Raw genomic sequence first — 20,636 nt, 5'->3', positions numbered from 1 at the left:
GCAGGTTGAAGACGGCAGCGAGCACGGACTGCACCAGATACATCAGCCACGCGCTCCGAATGCAGCACGCAACCATCCCACGCCACACGCTTTTCTTACTCGGTTTATAGCTCCCGGAGAAAATTTTTTTTCCTTCCGAACCCCTACAGCTGAAGGTGCATTTACACCAGGAAGGAGTCAGGTCTCCAACAGGTTTGCATTGCAAAAGGCCCGCGTAAATATTTTAGGTTTCTATCGAGTCATCGCCAAGAAAACCTGGCTGGGCAACCACGAGGCACCCGCCGCGGGAAAGGGGGCGGTTCCGCCGGCTCCTGGCCCCGCCCCCGCCCCGCCCCTAAGGGCGGGGCGGGGGCGGGGCCAGGAGCCGGCGGAACCGCCCCCAGTGGACGCTGTAGCAGGAAGCGGCGGTGCGCGGCTGGGCAGTGCCCGTGGAGACGGTCGCGGCGTGCCGGGGGGTTGCCGGCGACGCCCGGGAAACTTTCTGAGGGGTGAACCGGGGAGAGGTCGCGTCCCTCGCCAAAGCCGGAGGAAGCGGGGCGGGGAGAGTTTTCTCGTCGTTACCACCGGGAGGTCCTCGGCTCCGCCCGCCGCTGCCGGGAGAACCGTGCGGGCGGCGGGGGCGGCAGCGCCGGGTGCCGCGGCCGCCTCCGCGGGGCGGCCTGACATGAGATCATCGCCGGCGGCGGCAGCGGCAGCATGGCCTCTGCCAGGAGCAGCGGCCGCGCCGGGCCGAGGGACGAGGAGGCCAACGGCGACCTGGACCGCTCCTTGCAGCAGATGCTACGGGCGATAGCGGAGGAACGGAGCCGCGCCGGCCTTCGCCAGGAGATCAGCGGCCTCGGTGAGTCGGCGGCCGGGGCCTCCCCGCCGGGTTGGGCGGGAGGGAGAGCGGAGGGGCGGGCGCGGCGCTCCGGGTTCGGGCGGCCCCCGGCTGGAGCGCGGATCCCCCCCCCCCCGGCCCCTCCACGGCTGCGGGCTGGGTCAGTCTCCTGGTTCGCCTTGTGCAGCCGGCGGCGGTGGCCTGGAAACCTGTTGTGTGCTGCTGGGCTGCGCTGCTCTCACGGGGATGGGTCCTTTTTCCTTCCGAAGTCCCCGAGAACCGGAGAGAGCAGCTGTCTGCTCCATTGTCTACAATGCCCTTGGAGGAAAATGGTCAGAAGGCACCACGCACATAAGCGGATTTTTTTGGTTTTTTAGAGTATAAGCTACGTATCATATGTTTTGGAATACAAACAAACCAAATTTTTTGTTACTCTTGCCAATGCTTGCGGTCGTATGGCTCTCAAATGATCTCTGTAGATTTTTTTCCTCTTCTGAGTCAGACACCTCCCTTCTCCTAGTAAATGACTTCACACTGCTTGCCGTGGTCTAGTAAGCACATAATGTTGTGGCTCTTGGTGGTCAGTTAATTTTTTAAATCGTGGAGGTTTTCTTCAGCTTTCTGGCTATCTTATTTATTTACATCTTGATCAATGCACGTTCTACATGACAGATCTTTCTTTAGCTTTTGGCAAAGCCTACGCATTACAAAATAAAAGTTCGAAGTTGAAATTCAGCTGACTTTAGGCAACGGAGTGGTACGACAGCTCCCTTAACCAAAATCCGTCGCATCAGGAAACTCTTCTGGCTAGGCTAATGAATAGAAATCATTCATTTTTATGTGCAGCAATAGAGATCATAGACAGAAGTCTTTGATGTGAGGAACGGTTTCTACCTTATTCAGAACTTTTGTATATCCTGGATTGGATGTGTGCTCTAAAAGGGATTAACGTCCAGAAGTCCTTGCAGGGTCAGGGCTTTAAATTATGAACACAGATGTGCAATACTTGTCGTTTCTTCCATGTGCCCTTTATTAACAGCTTCTCCTTCCTCAGCTCATTTCTAAGGTCCCAAAAGTCTCCATTTCTGAGTCTTCCTTAAAAGCTCAGAATGAGTTTTTATTTTAGTTTTACTGGCTTTGTGATGTGGATTGGCATGGGAAATCTCTCCAGTTCTCCTTTTGACCTTTGTGCATCAGTTTGTCTGCCAGTGCTTACTGTGATCTCCATGGGGAGGACTGGGCTGTCTCTTCTTTATTTTTGCCTTGCATATAATGAAAGCTTGTGCAAACAAAGAGAAGTGATGAGTCCTCCTTGTTTCTTTGTACTTTTTTTCTAATGGAACTGGATCTCTGAGCTTTACTGTAGTGTAAAAATGTTACAGGGCCAAATAAAGTGTTGTGGCAAAGAAACTCTAAACAAAACAGGAAAAAAACCCCACAAAATCTAAAAGCCTGTGAGATTGCATTCATTGAAAAGCTGTTGTCAGCTCATGTTTGGCCATATCATGCTTGAATGAAAATAAAGACTCGCAGGTATAGAAATATCACCATCGCTTTCTTTGGAAGAACTGTGGTGGCTGGTAAGAATGTAGAAATGCTTCCTTTACACTTGTGTAGCTGTTACGCCTTTCCCGCGAGTGCGGTGCGAAGTACCATAGACCTCTCTGCCCAGCGTGGCTATGGGTGTGATGGACCTTCAGCCGCAGCGGTTGCAGGACAGCGTGGCAAATTTAGTGCAGGGAGAATGTGTTTTACCATGGCTATTTCTGAGCACAGTTGCTGAATATCAGTTCCCGCTGGCACTCCCCTTGCCAATCCCCAAGTGCTGCAGAGTCACAAAATGGGGCCCCCCTTGGGATTAGAGATGGCAAACTTATGTTGCCATAGGGACATTGAAATTGTCACAGCATCTGACTGTTGTTTTGTTTTTGGGTTTGGTTTTTTTTTTTTTTAAACTATACATATTATTACTTAAAGTTTGGGAGGAACATATTGAGAAGCTTCCTGAGAGATTCTCTGTCTCCTAGGCCTTGTGTGCTATAAATCTCCACTTTGGTATATTGAAGGATTTTCCAAGATCTTGATTTCACTGTGTGCTGCATGCTACCTGATATATAACACTGTCACTGCCAGTGAATGAGTGCTCTTTTTTCCTATTCTGAGATTTATTACTAGGGAAGTAAATAGTTTAAATACTACTCTTAGGAAAAACACTGAGCTTTTGGAATGGTGCTTGTAGAAATTGTAGATGAACAGAAAGTTATCAGGTGTAATGCTATGGCTTAAATTTATGCATGCAGGGCATGCAACATAGTCAGAATAGCCATAATCCAGCCATGCTGGGCACTAGCAGCACAGCAGGTGTAAAGGCTTTTCCTTGAGTTTAGTACTCATGAAAGTAGTGGTAGTCCCATATGGGTTCAGGTGGCTAATGCAGAGATTTTATCTGCTCTTTGTGCCTGGGTGCTGTTATTTAAAACAGTCCCAATGCTCCAACCTGGCATGTCATCTGTTGGGCTGCAAGAGGAGCATACCCACAGCTGGTTTTATATTAGTGTTTTTTGGTAACGGCCAAATCCTTTTCTGCTGTTTCAGTAGGTTAAACCTGCTGTGAGTTTTTCTGAGTTCTCTTGAAATCAGCTGGCAGAAACTTTAACCGTGTTAAATTCTGGGTTTTCCCTGAGTGCTGTTTACCCCTCAACAATAAAATGGGACTCGCTGGGTCGTAATTTGGGTAGCCTCTCTCCTTTTGTGTATTTCTGTTAAGTGAGCCCCTACTCCCCAGCCTAAGGAGGAAATTGCTATTTTTGCTGACACTGGGTTTTGGCGAGAGGAATTGCTTTATTTCAGGAATATCACGTGAGCATTTGGACAAATATTGTCCAAAAACGTAAATCCCCTTGTATGGGATTTTCTGTATTGTCCTGCTTGTCTAATGTAGAAAATATAGCAAATCTGACATTGCACTTCAAAATAATGACTCATGTGTGACTCCTTATCAAGCTGCTTCAGGGAAGGATGATGCCTCTTCGAGAAGTCTCGGCTGGCTGTTAGTTTCATCCAGTTGTGCAGAGTATTACACTAGCGTGGTGCCCAAAGCTTGTTCTGAAATGCCATTTGTCAGAACATTCCCCTGGCAAAATAGTTCTTCTGGGGGAATGACAGACTTGCTGTATGTCTCCTCAGCCAGGCTGCGCGTAAGGCTCTGAAGGTACCTTTTTGGCCAAAGCCCTGAACTGGGAGGGTTTTATTTTTAGTTGTGCCTGAAACTACTGTGTAATGTTGTCAGATGCTTAATTTCCCTCTGTCCTTCTGTCCTCCAGTGACAAATTGCCCTGCCTTTAGTGTGTAGCACAGTGTGCTTGGGTGGAGGTGTGACTTGGGCACACTGGAACTTATAATGAGTAAGAAAAAATTAATAGGTAGATCTGAATAATGTCTTGAACCATGGCTGTTCGGTAATGGAGGTGTGTAGCCAGGCGAAAGGTGGAGAAGTCGTAAGGATCCCGAGAAGGAGGTGGCTGCCCCGTGGGCTGCAGGAAACTGGGAGTAAACCAGCAGTTGTAAACTGCTGCCACCAGGCACTGAAGATCTGTAGTGGCTGTGGTCACAGATGCTGGTGGAGAGGCTGGACCCTGCAGAAGGCCCGATAGCCTTATCAGGAATAAGTGTTTCTTCTGTTCAGTTTTGCAGTGGTAGCGGAGGTGTTCTTGTATTTGACTGTTGCTGAGAGGAGAACAGCAGAGGGTGTACTTGGCGTAGGGACAGCGAGAAGGGGGAACGTTCATCCTCAAAGGCTGAGGATCGCTTGGACTTGTTTGTGCAGCAGTGCCCCTCAGGGCTTGTCAGGTGAGTTAAGACAGTGGGATGATTCATGTGCTAAATTATCCTGATGAATAAATCCTGGAAATAAATAGGTCTCTAGGCCTCCTGAGAGAAGGAGAGGTGAGACGGCATATAGTAAGTGCTTGTGCACGTGAGTGTGTTGAAAATATGATGGAAACATAAGGATCCAAGTGGGAAAACATGGATAGAAGGATGAAGAATGGTGGAAGAAATTCTTGGAAAGCAAAAGAGATTAAAATGAAGAATTAAAAAGAAGAATGAATAATTTGGATTTGAAAGTATTAGATTCAGGCCTTAGCTCTATCACAGTGTAAAACTTTTAATTAAATTATAATATTAAAGAAGGATGTATTTGCTTCTGAAACTTTGAAGAAAGTGCAACCACTGAGTAGGTGGAAATGTCTGCTGAGAATGTGCTGCAGTACAGAACTGGTTTGACAGGAGTAGCTTTCTTGCAGAAACAAAACATACTCTTCATTCATGGTTCCTCCTGGAGTTAATTCAATGACTTGCCCAGTCAAAGGTGAGAAACTACAGAAGCTGGGAAGCTTTGTTTTCTTTTGATCTATGAATAACAAGAAGGTAGGAAAATCACCTATGTCCTAACAGCCTGGGGGACATATACAACCAAAATTCACTAACTATGGGTAATGTCCCCTGTAATGAGTTAAATACACAAATATGTTGACAAATTTACTTTGTTTTCATTCAACACATCAGAAGGATTTGAGTTTAAAGTACGGTTTTTATCACTTGTACCTTAATATTTGTACAAGTTCTTTTGTCCTAGTTATGAAATGTTTTGCAGCTAATTAATATGAAATGTTCAATAAAAAATGAGTAGTCAAATACTGAAGACAAAAATGATACTAATGTAACTTGTAAAATAAAGAAAAAATGTTTATAGAGTAGCTTCCTAATCAGTAAAAAAACCCCAAAAAACTCAGTGTTCCACCCAGGAAGAATATATATTTCTTTCAGGAAAAGTTCTACAAAGTACAAATGCAAAGCAAGATCAGAACAGATTATTTAAATCAGAGTTAAAGTAGGCACTTCAAAGTGATTTAACCAGCTCACCCTGGGTATCAAACCTCAGATTTTTGTTGGAGAAAGATGAGCAAATAGCAAAGAAATTCCAGTACAGAAATGGGTATGTGATTATTTTTTTAGAGGTAGGAGAAGATTATTTTAATCTTGCCTTTTTTTTTTTTTTTTTTGCCTGGCATAGGAAACTGTCTAGGAGAAATTTCTGAAATCAAGCATGCATGTGGACATTTGATGTGTAGTTGAGTGCTTGGATGGGGTGATGTAGGAAGAACCACAGCTGGAGCCCATTCTGAGCCCCAGTGAGTTTGGCCATGGGATGGGAACGTGTTTCTTCTTGTCCAGCAGCCCTGTGCACAGGACTGATGGGGTGAGGGATGTGCTCGCCAGGTCTTGTGAGGGATCTGTCTTGCCTGCTATCCCAGCGAGGCCCAGGGGCCAAGGAGCGGGGCTGGCTGTGCTGGAGAGCAGAGGTGCTGCTCTGGGACGGGCCTCAGCAAATAGTACTCGTGCGAGGAGTACTGTTTGTACTCCAAGGACGTTAGATTCAGGCAAGTCCGATGGAGGGTAACTTTGGATGCTTGTATCAGGACTGGAGGGGGTAATTTTAAAACCAGGGTGCAGTGCCAATTATTAAGGTAATGTTTCTTTCTGTAATGCATCAGTGAGAACAAAGTAGTTGAAGGCAGCTGCTGGGAAATTTCTGTTCTGGCAGGGCTGTGCTAGGTGGTATGCTTTTTGTTGATGAGATTGCTTTCTGTTGGTGTCCGAGAGCAGAAGAGAGGCTGTGATTTTGCTGTGGTGTGTTTCTGTGCTGTGGTGGTGGGGACTGAGAGGAGGACAAATGAGAGAATCTCACACTGGGGCTGGGAGACATTGGGATAGGGTTGTGTAGGATTACAAACAGAGGCAAATAATGATCTTTAATATTAAGGCTGAAGAGAAAATAACTGGTGTCAGAAGGAGTATTGAGATCTTGTGCCCTAGGATCCCATCCTGCCACTTCTGCAGTCAAGTGTGGGATATTTAGGAATATCCATGTAGGATCAAGTCATGGACAATGGTGATCTGGGGTAAACTGTAGGGCTGCAGCACTCCAGGGTAGCTACCTTTTTTTTTTCCTTCTACGGTGGTTCATTTAAAATTCCATTTTCATTGTTTATTAGAACCTTGTTCATGCTGTTGTCACTAATGGCCTGTCAGGCTGTTTCAGGGGATTTGTAATTTGGCTAAGATTAGCTTCTGTCAGGAGCTTGACAGACATCATACCAGGTCAATAATATAATGTGGTCTTTTTTTCATTACGGCTTTTACTTTTTTTTTTTGAGCAGTTGAGTTATTAGTTTATTCTTTCTTTTTAATGGAGATGAAGCTTTCTGGGATTTTCATGTCCTGCTCAAGAGCATACATGTTCAAATTATAAGAATCAGACCAGAGATGCTGAAGTAAGGAGGCAAGAATTAAAAAAACAAACCCCCACAAAAAACCCCAAATACCAAAACCCCACCCCAACAAAACCCCCTAAATACCCTTCAGAACATTGTCACCCCAACTAAATAAGCAGTTTAGTTTTTAAAACAAGGCAAGCTGCTGTTTGGATGCTAGCAGAATGCCCATTTTTTAAAAAAATGATTCCCTCAGGGCTGAATTATGAATTTGTGAGCCTGACAATGGGAATAGACAGGGTATTTTAAAAAAAAATCCATCTCAAGTATGTAATACTATAGTTCTAGTTGATAACCTTAACTGTTTGGTTTTGTTGTTCTAGCAATATACTCTAAATCTTTAATAGGGTACTAGTCGCAAATCCATTTTGAAGTCTGGGTTCTGTTTTGAACTTTGAGATGGATGGGAAGTCTGTCTTGGGGATTAAAATACAGCTTACCTTTACAGTTCAGGATGGATTTTCTAAGGATTTGACAGTATATCTGGTTGGATTATTTCCAAAGAAATGAAAAATTGAATTTCCTGAAGGATGAAGCGTGTTGGCCTGCCTTCTCATTGTCTGTGCTCAGGATGCTAATCAATAGAAAAAGCTCAGAGGATGCAAACTTTTCAGCAGTTGAAATACACCTTGTCTTAAGTTGTAACTATGTTTCGGGAAAACAAAACCCTGTGATTAAATAGTTAGTAATGATTGTTGCATCTAATTATACTTGTAAATGGCCTAAAGTAGGATCATGGTAAGCAGCTTGCTGACACCGAAAGTATCACTATGAAGTGAATGATAAGATGTAAGGAGAAGGTCGGTACAAAATCAGTTCATGATCTCAGGAGCCCACTGAATAGTGAAGCTACTTTCTGCCCGTCAGTATGCAAAAGAATGTGAAACAAGCTGCTTTTAGTCTGTTTGCAGCCCCTTGGGCTAAAACAGGGTGAATGTCAGAGAATCAAGGTTGCTCTTTTTTCGTGTGTGTGATCTCAAAGAATCTATTGATTACTCGATGCAGGAAATAAAATACAGCCAGGACGCAGAAACACCAGATACAGCATCACACTGCTACTGTAGAGGCGTTGCGGTAACCTGGGCATGCTTCAACAGCAGTTCTGATGGAAGTTAATCAGATGCAGCAAGAGTCCTGACTAATGTTTTTCCCTGAATCCTTACTGTTCAAGGCACGGATACTACATGTAAGGTTTCATAGGGTTTTCTGCAATCCCATTTTAGAAATGAGGCTTTAAAACTGAAGTTCCTATCATTTTGCTTTGCCTAGTCTCTAGTACTGTGGTACTGACTCTGCGCTAGTACTGTGCAGAAGTTGAACCCTGAAAACAATAATATTCTTTACCTTCCTTCTCTGGGGGTTCCTTAAACGTGTTTCATTTGGGATCTCAAAATTAAATCCCTCTGAGGTGAATGTATTGTTTTGCAGGCAGATAGCTGTTGTGATGTGAAGACTGATTCCTTTTGGGGCTCCCTCCTTCCTGCCACTGCAGAATGAGGAAATGGCTGCTGGTGCTGGTATTTAGGCTGTATCTGGTGTTTCAAAATATTCTTTGCATAATTTTCTTTCTTACAGCTGGTTCTGTCAGAAAGCATAGCACATGGCAGGCAATCAATAGTCCATCATGTTAGGACTATTTTGAAGCATAGGAATGCTTAACTACTCTTTCTTGGTTTTAATGAGAAGTTTAATTCTGCCTAAATAATGAAGATCTGAATGGATGTCCCATGTTTTTCATAACAAGGGTGACTAAACTCTAGTCAGAGCGTCATATGGATTGTTAGTAGCCTGTGTTTTATGTGAATAAAGGGGAACTAATTTCATCCTCTTTGATCTTTGCTATTACTAGCATAGATTATATCATGCTGTGTTTTTTGGTCTGACTCGTCAGATTCATACTGGATTGTTTCATATGCAGCTTTTTGTTTTCCTTTCAGTTAAAAAAGGAACAAAGATGTAAGGGTGTATATGAGGTGCTTTGGGGATGCAAGTGCTTAAAAAATGTTCCAGAATCAAAATAATGATTTTGAAATTTTTCACTTTCTTCTGTTCAGCAATTGTCAGGCTAACTCACTTGTATATGCATCAACACACACGCGTATATGCATTTAATTCAATGCATTAATCCCATGACAAGATAAAAGTAATTTTTTATGGAAGAATGAGACCTTCAGTACTTGTTCCATGTATGAGTGTACCTAGTTGCTCCTAGAAGCCAATGAGGAAAAAGCAGTTGTGAGTTTAACATGAAAACATAAAAAAGCAGGCAAAGTGTAAGATCCCAAGTATCCTGTTTGCTACTTCTAAAATGTTGCTGGTTTGCATTTATTTCTAAAGTAACATTTCAAGGTATCTCCAATGTAAAGAAACTAGAAAGTTTGGACTTGCTTGGAATCCTGTCTTGAAGCTCACCGTAATGTTTTGCTCCGAGGGTTTATGATTGGGCTTTTGCAGATGATACTAACGATGTAGGCGTTGCACTCTGAGAGCAGGCTGGTGTTCTGCTTCTGGAGGCTGCGCCATCCTCTGCGTGAGGGGCAGTCTGCCTTACGTCCTTACTGTAGCATGGCCAGGAGCACCACCTCCAGCCCATGATATTTTACTGTCACGAAACCTTTTCCAAGCATTGCCAGGGGGTAGAAGACTGTCATCCGTCTGATGTTTGCTTGAGACTTTGAGTCCTTAGTCAACCTGAGGTTTTATCGTTCATCGTTCTTCTTGCTGGATGTTTCTGGCACTACAGAAGGAGGGGGAGGAATGAGTCACTCTCTAAACTGGAACACAGTTGAAGTCTATAACCCTGCGTGCATGCACTGAGGAGGGATATACCAACCATTAACGCTAAACTTCGGAGATCTGGATTTAGTGTCTGCTCTTCTGCAGACTACTTTTGTGATTTTGGGTGAGTTGCTGGCACTCTTTGCACCTGTGTTCCCCATCTGGTATTTGGAATGAGCCGTTACCTCAGAGGGAAAACTCTCCTATGTTTGACAACTCTACTAATACCGTAAGGACAAAGGGTGAGTGGGATCTGAGATCTCCCTCCGTAAGCAACATCCCGGAGGAGTGGGATAGCGGAGCCATGGTGGAGTGCACCAGGGAAAGCGTGGGTCTGCCCAGCGTGGACTGTCCTCTTCAGTCCCGAGCTCCTTGGTTTGGCAGAAGGATCAAGCAAATGGGAATAGCAAGGGAAACAGAAGACTGACAGTTCATATATTGCAGTGTTAAGTGATTTAATGGCTTTGTTCCCCCTCTGGACAAAAACAATGCCTGTAAATAACAAATTTTATTAACAGAAACCATAAACAGAGAGTTGTCTGTGGTTTTTTGGGGTCAGAACTTGAATTCTGAGGTCCCTTCCAATTGGAATTATTCTATGTACCGATGTACCTGCCAGAGATGATGAAAACTCCAGGTTCAAATTTTTCATCCTGTGTTGTTCTGAATGGGGTGAAAGGGGGAAATCAAGCATAGGCATGTCCTTCCTCTTTCTACTTTCCTGGCAAGAAACTTTAAAAGGAATCACAAATGTTTATTCTTCAGCAAAATGCTGTGAAAAATGCAGCAATTAAAAATGTAATGCTTACCTTATACTTGTTTGTCACTGTCTCTTAAACCTGAGGTTGAGGGCATTTTCTAAAATTTACAGAAAACAAAAGGACACAGGGGAAACTGGAGTTTCTGTGGCTGTATCTGAAACCTTTATGTGTCTCTTCAAATGTAAGATCTATGCTTTAGTGCTTTGATGATTGAATGGAAGAATATTAAGATTTATAGTCTTCAAAACTCTAGTGGCAACATCAAAAGGTAGTAAACTATGTAATCAAAATCACAGGGGAGCGTGTTTGTAAGCCCAAGGGTGGGGAATAGCAGAAAAAGACATTGCCACCTTGTGTTTTTGCTGAGGAATTTTCTAAATAAGACCTTTCTTTCTCAAACTCACATGTTCTTACTTGAGACCTTGTAACCATCATGAGATAGAGGTGGTGATTTCTCAACAGATAAAGGTTGTGACTGTTTCTGGTTTTATAAACCATATTTCGTAATGATTTTATTTTTTTTTTTTTTAGTCTGGACAGAGTGGCTCGTTGGGGTGATGTGGTGGGCAGGAGAGAGACCCAGAGAGCGAGGGCAAGCAGAAGAAAAGGAGCTGAAGTGTCAGCCGTAGTCATGTTACAGGTTGGAGGCAAAAAGCTAGGAAATATCTTAAATATTTAGTCCAATATCATATTCCCTGGGCCACTTTGCTGTAGTACACCCATGTGCAAACCTTCCAGATCTGTAGGGATTCATAGCTGTGCAAGTCTCTTCTTTGGAGGAGAAACAGGAGCAGCGATGCTGGTTACAAATGGAAAGGGATGGCATGTTTTCAGCAGCTTATGCACTAATGGTAGGCTAGACCTGCAGTTACTAAAGTGAATAGTAGCTTTGCAGTAGGTTGCTCCCTGAGGAGTAGGGTGCTGCTGGCTTTAGAGCAGTTGGATTCTTTCTGACTGAAGTTAGCACATCACAGATGTTTATAAAATTTCTCCTTTTTTTTTTCCCCCTTTCTCTCTCAACCAATAATGACCATTTCCCCAGTGAGTCAATTTTTCTTGTTTTCAGTTGTTCTGTTGTGTACTAAATTAAAATCTTGTGCTTCACTTGGACTGGCAAGGAACAATACCTTTCCTCACACGTACAAGATGCCTGCAGCACAAAAGGCTGGTGTGCTGTCAAAGGGATTGATGGTCTCCATGTCTGGGGTTCTGCGAGCTACATGCAGTGCCTACAGGCTGGCCATGGACTGGTTTCTTGCCCCTTTGATGGTTTCACAGTGAAGCGATAAGCTGTTAGAAGAAACATTTTTCTTCCTCGTATGAATGCGGCTTGTTTAAAGAGAGGGACCTGCTTTTGCAGTAAGAGGAGGTTTCACTGGGATGTCTGTGAGTGGGCAGACACTCGTCACTTTTATTTTTAACCAAACAGCTATATTTGTTACCTTAGAAGCCTGTGTTAATAATAACGGAAATGCTAAAGGGAGTGCTGCCTAATTAACTGAAATATCTAAGCAGTGGCAAAGACAGTCGATTTGGACATAACATTAAGTACCACTTTGCTTTAGCCTGAAGACTTTAGAAAGCAACCCAGCGTGGGATTTTTAAAGGGGTTGGTTTTTTTAAGAAGTCCCTCCTGTAGATTAGTTTTCTTACATATGCATGCCAAGTTGGACACCCAGTTGAGAGATGCAGCGTCAAACAGATGTTTGGTTTTTTTAAAATCTTGGCCGCGAGATGGGTGAAAGTGTTGGTTGTCAGCTTCTAAAAGCGAGTGGGTTTGTGGTCTAAGAAGGTAAGTGAGCGTTACGGCTTCCAGTGCGAAGTTGCCAAGTGCTCACTCAGAAAGGCGCTGCCCGTGTTTCTACTTAGAACAAAGAAACTGAATTTAGAAAATGCCACTGTATGATAGTAGGCATGTGTAGGAAATAGCTCTGCTTCCCTACAAACTACGGTTGGAATAATTACTCCTTCCTTCTGTCTTGACAGTATGATGCTAACTAGCAGCTTGCAGCAAAGATAAGATGCTAGGAGAGGTACGTACATGAAAACATTAGTAGCAACCACACTCTAGGTAGCTTTGTAAGGCTGGAGTTCTTCCAAAATGTGATTTGCTGGTGTTACCTGATCTACCACAACAGTCTCTCAGTGCTTTGTCAGTGGTAGTTATTAAGCATGAAAATAGAGACATTGGATGTCATAAATTTACGGGACTAGCAGTCTTTGTCAGAGTGATTGCTTTGGCAGAGAACAAAAATAACACATATATATATAGCGTTGAACATGCATGTTTGTCCTGTTACAGACAAGTTTCTGCACTCCAGCAGTGTCAGCATGCTTCATAAGTTACCAAGTGATCTTCCCAGATTGTATTTAGGTCTTGGAAAGTTTGGGGCTGTTGCTGGTAGATCCTGGAAGCAGCAGTAGGGAATGTGTAACCATTTGTCCATCTTCCAATGGGTTTAAAGTGATTGCATCCAGTGGAATCAGGGTTGCCTCTGTTAAGGGAGGGTGGTTACACCTGCATTACATTCCCACAGTTATGTCAGTTAAGAAACAGAAGGTTTTTGCATTATTTTATGTGAAAGGCATACCTAGGATTCCTCTGGTGTTATCCTAATGAATAAATTAGATCTGTGGAAGTGGTGCTTCAGTCCCTCATGGAATCGCACGTGGGTTTGAGCAGAGTTTGGATGCAGCTTCTAGGGAATTGAACTACCGTGTGCTACTGGAGGCTGAAGTACAGCAAAATAGCTGATGACTGTTGGATGAAAATGAGTTTATTATTTCTGTGCACTGAAGTTCAGTAGCAGGTAACTGTATCCTGCCAATTGTGTTGACCCTTGCTATGATTAGATATTTAAAGTAAACTGGTAGATGCCTGTAAGAAGCTGTCTCGATTTGGTATTTCATACTGACATATGATATTTAAGTATTTCTCTCTAAATTTAAACATCTAGGATTGCTCTGTCTCGGAAAATATTTCTCCAATTATCGATGGTTCAGTTCGAATTCCACTTTTTCAAAGTGGTTATCTGTAGATGCACAGTAGTGTATGCTTTTAAATCCTGTGGACTTTGATTCAATGTTAAGTGTCAATTAAAATGATGGTTTTCACAGTATATGTAGTAATAGAAGAGAGAAGACCGACAGGAAGAGGCGTGAACTTTAAGAATACATTTTACAATTTTTTTCTAGAGGAGGTTGTGTTTGTGTTCTCAGCCGTGATGATATGCAGCAATCTTCTGCAGCAGGAGAAGAACAAGTGCAAATGGAAATGGAGAATTGAAACAAATGAAGCAAACCCCTTCTGAGTTATACAGAAACTATCCCAAGGAAAATAAAGAAAACCACAATGCCCAGGGTCCAAACACTGAGACTTCTTGATGCTTTTGTGTGAGCAAACAGTTGTTTTCCTTTGATATTTTCATTACCTGCAGGAAATAAAGTAGCAAATAAGCAAGGGTTTTGTGGGGTTTTTGTTTCAGGATGGGAGGAATCAAAAGAGGGTCCAAATGTGCGAAAGCTCTAAAACCCCAGCCAAAATTTGTGGCTAGTGTTCAAACTCAGGTGTGTTCAGTTATACCTTTCTCTGTCACTTTTAGTGGTCTTAAAATCTTTGTGCAGTATTTTGAATGTCCATTGCATTTTTGGCAGCCAGCATCAAATGTATTACAGCACTGTAATATGATATTACGTGGCTGTCATGTAAAAAATAAGCATTCCCCTTAATGCTTGTGTTGCTAAGTACAGGTATTCATATGCTTAGAATATACTTTAGCGTGAGTTGCAGGATCGGCTGAGTCGTTCTCTTCATATATGGACTTCCACAAAAATGTTTTGAGGAGTTGGACTTGAGCTCATGCTAGACTTCTGCAAAGGTCATTCTGTGTTCATCTTGGTGGGAGAAGACAAAGTGAAAACAAATATGATAAAGGTAATCAAAGTGGCAGGTGGTCTGTGAAGTCTAGAAAACAAAAATGAAAGTGTTCCAGAAACTGAAGTTTTCTGAGGTGACCAGAATTACTTTAGAAAGCAGTTGAGGATATAGGTAAGATGCACTATTGTATCTAGAATGGTGAGGTGAGTACTAGGCAGAAAATCTTAGTTTAGTAAGAAAACAGGAAGGAAGAAAAAAAAGCATCCTACAAGAGGATGCTTGCCAAATCTAGTGTTTGAACCACAGTGTCCTTTCTCTCACAAGGTAACAGCTTTTCATGGAAGTTGTTCTGCTGGTTTTGGTATAAGGAGGTGCTCAGTTTGACCTAGAAAAAGGAATTCACTTCATGAAAGAACTTCTCTTTGTGTTGTGTATTGTTCTCCTTTCTTCGTACATTACAGATGTGCCTAAAGCCATACTCAAGATAATTTCAGTGAATCACTTCTCTTGGGTGAAATTCAATAAAACAGAAAACAGTGGAAAAGAATGGTTTGAATTCAGAAACACCTGTATAAGGTCTTAAGAGTAAGGAGGCAACTGAGAAACGTGTTGGTTGATTGCTCTTCAGTTCCAAGGGTGTTCCTTACGTGGGTGGAATTGTTTCCGTTGCTGATGCAGTGGGCTTTTATGAATTTAATCTTGGAAATTAAAACATATTAAATATTGAGCTTTTCTTTTTGTTGTTCCTCTTCCTGTGTTACATATTGATAGAGGCGTTCAAACTAAAGAGCTCTGGGCTGAATTTCCTTAATACAAGGCTGTGCAATTTCATATTATGGTTGTATTTTAAGTGTTGCCTGTGAGGGCTCTTATACCCTCTTCGTGGCCTGTTAATGTATCCTCTTGTGCAAGAGCACATTTAAAATCTCGATTGTTGTTCCTGGCCGTGCATGAGGACAGACTCTTCTAGTCACGCTAGAGCTCTGCGATGAGAAGATTCGAAGAGCAGGGAAGAAAAAGAGAGTTTTGTGGAAAGGCATGTATGTGTCCAAAACCTGGTTGCCTTAGGACTCCGCCACTGAGTTTAGCTGATTTACAAACATTGTGTTCACAGAACAAGTTGGTATTACCTGGTTTCAGAGCTGTAATAGTTCCATAACAGTTCCTCTGTTCAATTCAGTCAAAAGAGGAAGTCAGTATTAGCAGTTTTGAGTGAGAGGTTAGAAATTGGTATTTTGCCACAGAATGATTCCATGGCACATGCTCATCTTGAATACTGTAGACTTGAAAAGGTTCAAAGAAGGGCAGCAGAGGTGATATGGGGATGGCTTCCGTACAGGGGATGTTTAACTAGTAGGCTCGGGCTTATCAACCTGGAAAAAGGATGCTTCAGGTTTTGCATGTGATGGACACTTAAAAAGTGGGTGGCGTGAATACAGTATATAGGCAGTAATTGCTCACTGTGTCTTCCTGTGAAGAAAGCCATTGCATATAAGTGAGTTTTTGAACCTACCAATTTCCAAACCCAAAACACACAATGTATGGTAAAAGCTGTGGGGTTCATGGTCACAGACTTACAGTTGTAAGTTGTAAAAGTTTACGTGGGTCGGAGAGCATGAACAGTTTAGTAGAACAGAGATCCAGTGGCAGCTGCCACTTGCACAGGTCTCTGGTATGGAAGGTCACTGACCTGCGAATCACTGGGGACTGTGAAGGTACTGAGGAGAAAGGTAACGTACTCCTGCCTTCGTCATCTACTCCTCTGCATCCATTTACATTGCCTACTGCTTAAGCCATAATACTGGAATAAACAACCTCTGGTCTTGACTCACATTTCTTACATGCTGGTTTTGTATTCCTTGGAATTGAAAGGAAAATGTTCTCCAAAGGATTTCCTCATCAGGAATGCCCTGTAATAGTATTTCACTAGGTAATACAGAAAGAATTTGAAATATTTCTTCTTTAATTTCATACCTTACAATTCTCAGTTATCTGAATTTAGCTTCTTTGTGCTATTTCTATGCTGTTCTTTTAGTAACTCTGTAGAATTACTGGATATATAACTTTGATCGTTAAACCCAATATAATAAATTGTGCTGCCAAATAATATCCCATTGTTAATCCCAAGCAGCTAATAAGAGATAAGAAAAATAAGCTCTTTTGTGTCACAGTTTAATTAACCAAGGCAGATCAAGGTACTGCCATGGGGCTGGTTTAGGAAGAGGTTAAACTGCAATTTTGTGGTATCTTGTCAGTACACCCAAAGTGGTAGTTCTGGGCAGTTGATGACAATTATGTTGATAACCAGTGTCTAAATAGATCTTTGGTATCTTTCCTGTGTTTCCACTGATGCTCTTAAGCTCATCTAAGCTTATGCTATTTTGTGTAATAATCTGCAAAACCGAGAGCATTTTTGACAAAGAATAGCTTAAAGCACGTTTTTCTTTAACTACAGAGGAAACATTTGGAGGATTTTTTTTATTAAATGCTCTGTCTCAGTGACAGGATGAAAATATTGCCTCATCCTGACAGATGGAATAGAGTCGAGCAGGGCTGCTGAGTGACTTACTCAAACCAAAAGAGTAGGTGACGGGAAGACAATCCGCTTCTGGTGGTTTTTGACTTGAGTTTTTTTTTCTGGAGTGCTAACTTTTTCAGTAAAATCTTGGATTCATATAAATGGCAGCATTCTGTATTCAGTCCCTCTGTTAACGTATTTATGAGGTTCATTTGATGTCCATGGATTTTTTTTTTTTTATTTGGCCAACTTTGCAAAAGTTGAATCTTCAGTAAGGTTATGCAGGCAATCCTGAAAGTGAGGACATCTAAGTTTTCATGCCTCCTGTACAAAACAGGATCATTTGGGAACGCTTCTTCTCGAATTTAGTGCCTAAATAGGTGAAAGAGCTCCTCCAAAATGGTCAGGTGGTATGGTTCTGGCTATCTGACTCTGCTCCACAGTTTTATCTCCTTATTAGACTCTTTTCTGCTATGATGTAGGTGTGCAGAAGTGTTGGCTTCCCCTTTCCTCTTGCTATGGGGAAGTACTTAAACTTTCAGGCCCTAAAATATGTGTTGAAAAAGATCCTTCTATTGCTCAGTCCTTAAGCCCTGCTCTCTGCGTTCCCTCCCTGGGGAGGTTTGCACGGCCAGAACCTCTTTTGGTGGCTTTCTTCTTCCCTGGGCCTTTTCCCAGGTGAGCTAGAGCCACCTCTTACACTTTTATTCCAAAGTACTCTTATTTTGTTGTTGAAAACCTGCTGAGACCTTCCCTTTCCAAAACTGAGTGCTGCAAATAGTAGAATTGGTTCTTGTGTCTGAGGATGTTCTTTGCCTTGTGCCCTCCTCTTCCCTTTCCAAAAGTCTTTGAGCCTCATAGTAACATTGGGGCTGATCGAAGTCCTTAAATATATTAGACATGCATTAATTGTTTGTATCTGTGACCAGAAGTGCTATCGCTGTGTTCTTATGAACAGTATTAATGTACAGTATCTAGAAAGACTGTGTGGTGTTAATGAATCTAGAAGCTGTGGTCTGTCTCGTATCATTTCTGTCTAGATGCGCAGAAAGGAGGCAGTTTCTGTGTGGAGGAGAAGAGGTTAAAACAGCAGGAGCTACAGGAAAAGTTAAGTAAAGAGATTGTAGGTTTTAGAGATGATTGTACAATAGCCAGACCACCCTCTTTAACTTCAGTAAAAACATTGTTTAAACATAAAAGGCAAAGTAACTCAAAAGACAGCACCTGACATGAGATGAATGTAGGAATTACTTTTTCTAGTGATAAACATTTAAATGGAATAATTATGACAACCTCTAAAAATTGCTCTAGCAGTCAGGGTAATAGTTATACCCAGTAATGGTCAAGTATAATAATTAGGTGCCTGGACTATGTTTAAGCACTTTTAGACAAAATCAGCAAAGTGGTGGAATAAATGTGCTACTGCTTTTTCTGTCCTTTGCACAAAGTATTTCTTTTGCAAAAGCCTGCACAAAGGAGGTTAGTGCTTTCCCTGTATTTGGTAGATCATTACCAATACTGTTAATAGATCAGAAATAACTGACAGATTAACAGCCTAAATGTCTCCTTTCTCTTAATGCGGTACTGAGTCAGATGAAAGCAGCTTCATGGAGGAACCGTGCTCAGATCTCTCGGCACTGATTGTGTCTGCACTCCTCTTCCTGCTTGCCAGTGGCTAATTAGGAGGTAGAAAGACGGACCCAAAATGCGTTACAGAAATACTATAATTACATTTATTAGGAAGTCTGTGTACATGTGTTAGATTAGCACCGGCTATCCTTGTCTTTAATTATTTGATTTTGGTAATTCAGTTCTGTAGCCAAGCTTTGTGTTAATCAAGGCAGATTTACTCAAAACCCTGGTGTAATGCTTGAGTATGGGAAGACAACGGGGGGTAAGGCTTCTGGTGCTCCTTGCCTGTAGCTGTTTCAGGAAGGGGATGGGGAGAAGCAGGTTGTGTGGTGGTTGAGCTGTCATGGAGCAATGCATTGGCAGTTCCTCTGCAGAAGAGTCCCTTGTCGTTCTTGGGTAGCCAGGCTGGTTGTCGTGATCCGCCAGTCACTTGCCAGGGCTTTTCCAAAGGCTTAGAGCAGAAGCCAGCAATGTCTCTAGAACAGACAAAGGCTTTGATGGAGGATGGCAGCGAAGGGAAAGCTGTGTGATAAAAGTCAGTGTGACACCTTTTGGAAGGGGAAGGGGATGCTGCTTTACCAGATCTCTCATCAGGTTTATTTTATGCACTTGTGTGTTAGGCTCCCATAGTCAGTGGCGCTCAGGCCAAGGTGGGGATCCCTTGTGTGTGGCACAGAGGAGAAGATGCCACCTGCCAGGTCCTTCCCTTGACTGGTGGTGAAGGTCTAGCTTTTGGGCAAATGGGGCTTGTGGTACTTTTGGGTTTGTTTTTCCAGGTGGCTTCTGTGGTTTGTAAAAGAGGTTTCAAGCTTCATCCTTGCCCTGCAACCAGAGGCCTTGAACAGAGAGTTTCTTCATGGCGCTTCTGCATAACCGTTGTCCATGGGACTTCCCTTCCCCTGCCAGATGAGGTTGGGCCTGGCCGGGGAGTTCAGAAGGTGTTGAGGAGGTTATGGCGGGAGGTGTGTGTTCTTGGGAGCCTGTCCAGGGGCCATGGAAGCAGAGGGGTCTGCAAGGAGAGGCCGTGGAGGAGGGGCTGGCTGGCAACCTCGGGGTCCTGTGCCCAGGGCCTGAGGCCATGTTGGTGGCTGGTGTCATCATGCTCATTTGCATGTGAAAGCCCATTGGCTGTGGCATTTCCCAGGAGCCTTTGTTCCCTGGCGCATCATCAGCAGGACTGGTGTGTCACAGGGGTCTGGGCTATCAGTTGGCCGCACTCCTGGAGTGACTACAGAGGTGGGAGGAGGTGAGAGAGGTGGCTCTCTGGTTCCCGCACCCCAGGAGCTGGAAGAGCAGTTCCACGCCTTCGACGTGTCCTGTGGCATCGCTGACACAGAGTCTGTGTCTCTGAGTGGCCTTAGTAGCCATGCTGCGTAGGGAAGGGCGGAGGAACAGCTGCCCCAAGCAAGTCCGGTTCCAGCTCCCCACCAGGGACTGGCAGGAGGAGCGTGAGTGGGAGAGGAGACAGGCTGCTGCCGCCGAGCTCTCAGCCCCAGCAAATCCGTTAACTGTTTCCCCATGCGGCTTGGTGAAGCGTGGGCAGATTGGCAAGGATGACTGGCTGCCCCTCTGGCAGAATTGGTGGAGGAGACTTCTCGCTTGTCTGTGTGGATGGAAGAAGCCCTGTAGAGTCAAGACAGCCCCTTTGGCACGTACAACCCCTCGTGGTGAAGACAGCCCCCTGTGTGAAGGAAACGTCTTTTGCAGAGCTTGTTTATTGTACATTCGATTTGTTTTCTTCATGTCTAGTTTTTGAATGTATCTAATTTCAACTTTAAAAAAACCCACAAGAGTGCATTTTATTTACATGACATGAATAGAGAAACCCATCTTTGCCTACTGGTACCTGTTGTATTCATCTGTGTGTTAAATAACCAGTAAAACAAATTTCTCAACCAAAATCCTGGCCAAATAA

The 20,636-nt window shown here is 43.2% G+C and overlaps 1 protein-coding gene across 2 annotated transcripts in view; it reads left to right on the top strand.

Moving 5' to 3' along the window:
* The first annotated feature begins 373 nt into the window (after positions 1-373).
* The window catches only part of KIAA0930 (KIAA0930 ortholog), a 78,912-nt gene continuing 58,649 nt past the window's right edge, over positions 374-20,636 (top strand). Inside the window, exon 1 of one of the 2 annotated variants that reach the window (XM_054828240.1) lies at positions 374-841. In XM_054828240.1, the coding sequence (XP_054684215.1) occupies positions 697-841 (145 nt within the window). In that variant the 5' untranslated portion in view covers positions 374-696. The remainder of the gene's footprint in view (positions 842-20,636) is intronic. The other variant, XM_054828331.1, reaches the window with a different exon arrangement.

Source organism: Grus americana, chromosome 1 (genome assembly GCF_028858705.1).
Source record: "Grus americana isolate bGruAme1 chromosome 1, bGruAme1.mat, whole genome shotgun sequence".
Lineage (NCBI taxonomy): Eukaryota > Metazoa > Chordata > Aves > Gruiformes > Gruidae > Grus > Grus americana.
Note: the sequence above shows the minus strand (reverse complement) of the source record. Positions and strands in the feature narration are given on the sequence as shown.